This window comes from Buteo buteo, chromosome 18, assembly GCF_964188355.1.
Source record: "Buteo buteo chromosome 18, bButBut1.hap1.1, whole genome shotgun sequence".
In the NCBI taxonomy this organism is placed as follows: Eukaryota; Metazoa; Chordata; class Aves; order Accipitriformes; family Accipitridae; genus Buteo; species Buteo buteo.
In genome coordinates this window covers 8,154,093-8,160,653 of record NC_134188.1, presented here as the reverse complement: position 1 = coordinate 8,160,653, position 6,561 = coordinate 8,154,093, and the positions used below count along the sequence as shown (strand labels likewise).

The 6,561-nt window shown below is 38.1% G+C and overlaps 1 protein-coding gene across 2 annotated transcripts in view; it reads right to left on the bottom strand.

The window, feature by feature from the left end:
* Window positions 1-1,024: 1,024 nt before the first annotated feature.
* Window positions 1,025-6,561, bottom strand: part of LATS2 (large tumor suppressor kinase 2) — a 51,422-nt gene continuing 45,885 nt past the window's right edge. For both annotated transcript variants that reach the window (XM_075050750.1, XM_075050751.1), the window contains exons 6-8: window positions 5,814-5,996; window positions 4,424-4,530; window positions 1,025-3,690 (exon numbers count right to left, since the gene is read on the bottom strand). In XM_075050750.1, the coding sequence (XP_074906851.1) occupies window positions 3,196-3,690; window positions 4,424-4,530; window positions 5,814-5,996 (785 nt within the window). In that variant the 3' untranslated portion in view covers window positions 1,025-3,195. The remainder of the gene's footprint in view (window positions 3,691-4,423; window positions 4,531-5,813; window positions 5,997-6,561) is intronic.

Below are 6,561 nucleotides of genomic sequence, written 5' to 3'. Positions count from 1 at the left end.
TTTCCATTCTGGAAAAAGCAATTTGAGGCAATTATTTACACTTTTGTACACACAGTAAGTGGTGTTACTGCACATACATGTCTTTGCTGAAACCCAGGAATGAAATTTCTGTCTCGCTGAGATCAACAGCTGGTTCAACCTTGACTTAGTAAAGTTAGGATTACATCTCAAATGTCACTTGTGGACCTAACCAAGAACACTACTTCAGAATTAATCAACTCCTTACTTTCAATCAGGAATAAATACATCTAAGGTTTTTTGTTGGTTGGTTTTTTAAAGGAAGAGATTTTTTTTAAAGAAACATTGAATTGATATAACTTCTTGAAAGAAGATACTAGATGCTTTTTGCACGAAGTTCAGAACCGAGAACACTTAGAGCCAGTCCCAATATTGGCATATTGATTACTTATCCAAATTTCATAAGATTTACTCCAAGTTTCTGTTTACCCCTGAAATGTCTGCAGGGGATATGAGCCTTCTAGAGACAGTGCCTGATAAGCTCGAAATATTTGTTTTTCAAATCAGTTCTTCTTTAGGTGAAATGGGAGTTGGCTTCTGTTCCCTGCAGCATAGATGTTAAATGAGTAATATATTCATTGTGGAAGCACCTGTTTCCTTCTGGGCTAGTTTCTCTTGTTTTGCTTAGTTGCAAAGATTCTGTATTTGCAGATGAATTATTTACATTTTAGAAATACATCAGAGGCAACAGACAGAGGGGGCAAGCACACTAGTGGTGGTTACCCTGGCAGAGCCACCACTGCAGAGAAAGCGACTGTGTTGAATTTCATGCCATCTACCGACCTGGTCACACCAAAGCAAAGTTTCACCTGGGAATCCTGACCCTTATTCTCAAGGGCCATGAGGACAGAAGAAATTGTCTTATGGTACCCAGAAATCCCACATCAAATGCTGTGGGAGAGGTGAGATTTGGATCTCATGTTTGTAGTTCAAACCCATCACTAAGGTCACAAAACCAAACCCATTAAAAATTCTGCCTTAAAATAGGCAGAAATTATCCTTTTCAAGAACACACGACGCATTTTAAATTTGGATTCAGATTTTTAATAAATTGTGCCAGTAGAAGCTTTCAAAGGCAATGATATATCAATAAATAACAGTTAAATTGAGTTCCTGAGAAAGAACCTACCACATGAAAGAATGTCAGATAGATGTAAATAACAAAAAATGGCATTACTATATAAAAAAGCAGTAATACTGAATCTTACATGAACTGTCACAACACAAGCACTGCATACCTCAGAACATTCCTTTCATACAAATGTAAACAAATACACAATCATTTTTGTTTAGTTTAGGCTGATGAATTTATATGTTGTTGCTTAGATATCTAAACAATGGATAGGATAGGATATGCTAAAACATTAAGGAATAATATGTGGAATAATATGCGGAAAAAATAATGAAGCTCCAGATTTAAAAATAAAATAAAGTAAAAACACATTAAAGGAGTGTTTTCCTCAAATGTTATTATGTCAATCACTTTAAATAGGACTGTTACACTAATCTGAATTAAGGATTTTTGTGTGTGTTTACTTATTTAGTTATATATAATATATATGCAAATATGTATGGCTTAATTAACTTTAGTATTCTGATATCACCTTGAATAATTCTCACTTATACATATAAGAAAATGCGTATTTTAACATAGTTAAGAATTGATATTTCAAAGTATGCCTATAATTTGACAGAAATGAAGGACTATTGTGCTCCATCACAGCAACATTTTTACCTATAGACAACAGGATAGAATGACCTACAAACAATGCCAACATTTTCAGATGTCAGTGCCTAAAACATGAGGATCCTAAACAGATACACAGACAGTCACATGCAGGGATGTGATGTCTGGAAAAGCCACGTACCTCCAGGTTCCATAGACGTCCGTGGAGCTGCATGCACTCAACATCAGCCTCATCGCACTTAGGATCTCGATGCATTACAGGAGTATGGCGTTAGACATTCTGTTTTGAAGACGTTGAGCTACATCTGTTAGTATTGGTGCTTTGCAGTACTGCTAGTATTAAACAATGGACACTGTGCTGCATGCTACGTGAATAAGCCCTATCTAGACTGTTGCCACAAATCAGCTTTGTAATAATGGTCTTGCTATTCATCCTTTGTGGGGAAACGTGTGTGCCGATGATACATGTTTGCTAAAATGATCTATCACATCAGACCACAAAATCACTATTCAGATATAACCTTTGCAATCTGTTTTACAAAATTAATATTGGATACAATCATAAGAGGAAACCATCCACACAATACATTATCAACACACAGTTTAAAATGGTCTAATTTTAGACCCTCAGTAAAAATGGATCCACAGGACCTGCCTGTGAATGGCAAGAAAAGGCCATTTCAAATAGAAAAACACTGCTCATGCAACATTCTTCACACACTAGACAATGAAATCACACCCAAATTGTCACTTGCTCACACTTTCTATTACACTCCAATAAGCAGAAGGAAATAAAGCAGCTTTAAGGTTATGTCACAATTTTGAAATGTGGAAAATACATATAATAAACAAAAATCACGGTGCGAATACAATGGCATCAGTAAATTTAGAAAATTAGCAGTTTTCTTTTTTCATTTTTCTTCTTTTTTTTCTTTTTCTTTCTTACATTATTGCACAGAGACCTTTCATCACATGTTCTTCAGCTTTATGCATCTTCCTAAATGTGAAATAAGTGCTATGGATAAAATAAAAATGTAGAAAAGAAGAACAGCAGCATGATTTGTCAAAGTTAATCCCTATAATTTAGTAGGAAAAAAACCCCTGCTATAAACAAAATATAAGTGCTCTTTATTCATTTAAAAAATAACGCTGACAGTTGCAGAAGTCTGTAAATGTTAATCTGAGTAAGGGGATGCTGACCTCAAATAAAAATAGGCCTAGAAATGATAGACTGCTGGCCTTGCAGATTTTGGTGAAGACCAGGATTTCAAGTGTAATTATCAACAAAGTTATTTACAGTAAAACTGACCTGAACTTTCAAGAGTGCCATTTTTAGGACCTGGCCCTGCAAGCTTCTGACTCCCCAGGATGCCTCCAGCCTCAGCTGAAGTTACACCTGAACAAGCGCTGCAGGATCAGCTCCTAAAGGATCAGTTAAAGGCCCTACTGGATTTGAGATTAGTCTTATCTGGAGTACTCTATACAATAATTTACACATATACAGGCTGACAAGCTCCAGTCTGATCCACCACACCTTTGTCTTCCACATCAGATTTCTCAGACTGGCCAACTTCCATACCAGAAGGCTTGGGATACCTGAACGGATACCCATTGTCATCGAAGAACCTTCGGAAAGTAAACTCGTAAAAAGCATGTTCTGTGTGTTTGCTATTGGAAGAGGCTAGTGGGTCCCATGTCCTGGTGCTGTCACCGCTCGCATCGTTCCAAGGACTTTCTTCTTCAACTGGATCAAAATTTGAAGTGTCCATTGGATGGCTGATCTTTGGAACATAGGGAGCTGGCTGCCTACGGATATCAGTAGAGAAGTCCATAGAGTGAAAGAAAGAATGGGCCTTAATATCATCTGCTCCATTTCTTCCAAGCCTGTCCTCAGCAGCACAGCAGAGCTTTGTGATGAGATCAGTTGCCTCTGGGCTTAACTTGATCTGTGAGGGAATGTGCAGCGTGCTTTCCCAATTTATCACCTGGAGGTAAGAAAGGTATTACACAACTTCTAATCTTGGAAACAGAATCCTTCCGACTGTCAACATTAACTGTACAGAAGTATACACATAACTAGTCAACTCACAGTCTGCGTATTTATTTTAGAGATTCAAGAACCCAATGATGAGATTGCATCAGTTGTTAATAATTACTTTAATGAATCAAAAAACATTGTCGGATAGCAGATAAAAGGAGCAATTGCTCCCATAGTCAGATTTGAGAACATACTCAGTTTACACATGACTTCATGGAATGACTTCAAGGAATTACTTCATTTCATCTCCAAAATGTAAACTAGGAAAAGTGGTCATGAGATACATCCTTTCTAATAAAAAACTACTCACTGCTTGACTTTGAAACACTTACATTGCCAACCATAATTATCACTGGCATATCAGCTTACTAAGATCTGATAGGCACTCTAAGGAATTTATATCGGTGAACTTGTGCTTAAGAAATCAGAATTGTGCTGAGAAGACTCATAAAACTAGTAACTATCTATGCAGTTGCACAAGTCAACTCTAGTCTGACATTTGGTATCTTCATTGATTGGGAAAGGATTTGCGCCTGCATAGAACTATTTAAAATCAGGCTTTTGTAATCACTACTCCTTTCTCTAGTAAAACAAAAGGGGATAGGTCTGTGCATGGAGGAGAAGGGAAGAGAAAAGGTTAAGACTTTGCTACCACAGATTGGAATTTTGCTTCAACTTACCTTCAGTTGGGTTTCTGTGGGTGTAGGAGCCAGAAAAGGAGGCTGCCCCACTAACATCTCAAAGAGGATCACACCAACACTCCACCAGTCACAGAGCTGAGTGTATCCTGAAAAACAAGTCAAAAGGTTGTCCTCCAGCAACCAAGGAGAACGTGTATAGAGCTACTTGCAATTAAGTATCAAAACACACAGCACAGATTTCTGCCTTTTCTCAGAGAAACAATATGTGATCTAAAAATAAAGGACTCCCAATCCATCTTCATCATAAAGTCGCTTCTGCTTGCTGACCTAAATTCTACTGCTGTCAGTAAAGATCTAATCCTGTTCTCTGGCAATCTTTCTGAATAAATTCTCAACAAAAGTGAGTGGTGAAACCATATAATTAGAAAGAATTTAGTTTTTTTCATGCTCTGTCCCACAACTACGTCACTACACACAGCAAAAAATGGACCGGACCTCAAAGAATAACAAAAAAGTTTAGTGACTGATGTGCCCCCTTGGTTCAGTGGAAGTGACACCATGAGTTTGAAAAGCTCCTGAATGACACAGCCTAGCTCTAGACACAGAAGAAAGCCACAGATGAATATTTAAGCAAGTTCCAAGCAGAGGAACAATTTCAATCACTTAATTGCTTTGACAAGACAAATAAGGCATATGTTTTGAGATCTCCAAAAAGGAATGGAGGATTTAAACACCGATTTCAATGGAGATTTGTGTCACTGGACGATGTAGGTTCCAATGTGAAATCTCTCAACTTGAGGAAGATCAGGCTTCGGATCTGGCTTGCAGACAACTTCGAACATCTAATCTCCTTACTGCAGTGACCATGTCTGTTCTGCATGGATAGCCACCAAGTACTGTCTAAATTCCTCATGCTGAGCTTTTGAATGCAGGGTGTCCACTGTAAATTTCCCAAGATTTTTTGTTGGGTTTCCCCAAGATTCTGGCTGGGAATATGGAGGACATGTTAACACAAATTTACATCACCCATATTTAAGTGGCCCACCTGATTCAGTGATTCAGAACCATCAGCTTGCTACTCACTGGTCTATGTAAACTTGCTAGCAGCCATAGTCGCGCTGCATGAGTACAGATAATCTGCTTTATACTTGAAAAATATAACTGCTAACATCATCCGACACATTTATTAGCAGTCTCATTCAAAGGTCTCAGAGTGTATACAGACTAAGTATGACCACCATCAATGTCAGCAACGTAATGCTAAACAGTGGAGCATATAGACAAATCTGTACTCGTTAACCTGAGCTAAGTGTTTGTGGCCTTCAGAATGCCAGTATTCCAAAGCAGCAAGCTTTTTTAAGGAAAAAAAAAAAAAGTATTTCAAAGCATCAACGTTCACTTAGACAGAAGAAAAATACAGGTTATCTACCTTTACGAAGCAGGACTTCAGGAGCAATATAATTAGGGGTTCCAACTAACGAGTGGGCTAGACATCTCTGATGCTGCTTCTTAGCTCTTTGTTCCAATGTCTTCAGCCTATCTCCACATCTACAATTGGACACGTCATCCCAAAGATCACTGGGCTCCATGCTGTCTTGTCTGATATGGCTCCCTTTCAAATGGGAGAGAAAGTTTACATTCACAGAAATAAACCACAACACACAAAAAGAAAAGTATTTATCTAGATCTAGTTGTGCCATCTTCTACTCTCATTGAAAAGCAACACTTAAACTTTAAACCCAAGGCATTTCCTTCTGCCCTCCCCTTCACAATCGGTTTTCCATAACCAGCTAAATGTCTCTGTCTCAGCACAAGGAAGCATGCTCCCATATGGGAGATACAGAACAATGGAGTATATTTAGGCTAGCTATACCAATTGTTTATCACCTTTTTACCAACAGGCACCAATACTCCTCAATGGCACACACAGGAGGTGCATGGACTACTTTAAAACTGTGATTAAATTATTTCACCATCAAAAGAGACCCTCCAAACAAGTATAAACTGAAAAATTGCTGCTACTGCAGTGGTCAACATTACTGATAGGGATCTGAACAGTATTGGAAACAAAGGACTGGAAACTGAATGAATCAGAGGGAGACAGATACATGATATTGTCATTGACTGTTAATGTACACACCACCTGTTTTCTGAGCTGGCATTTCTGCCAAGAGGTA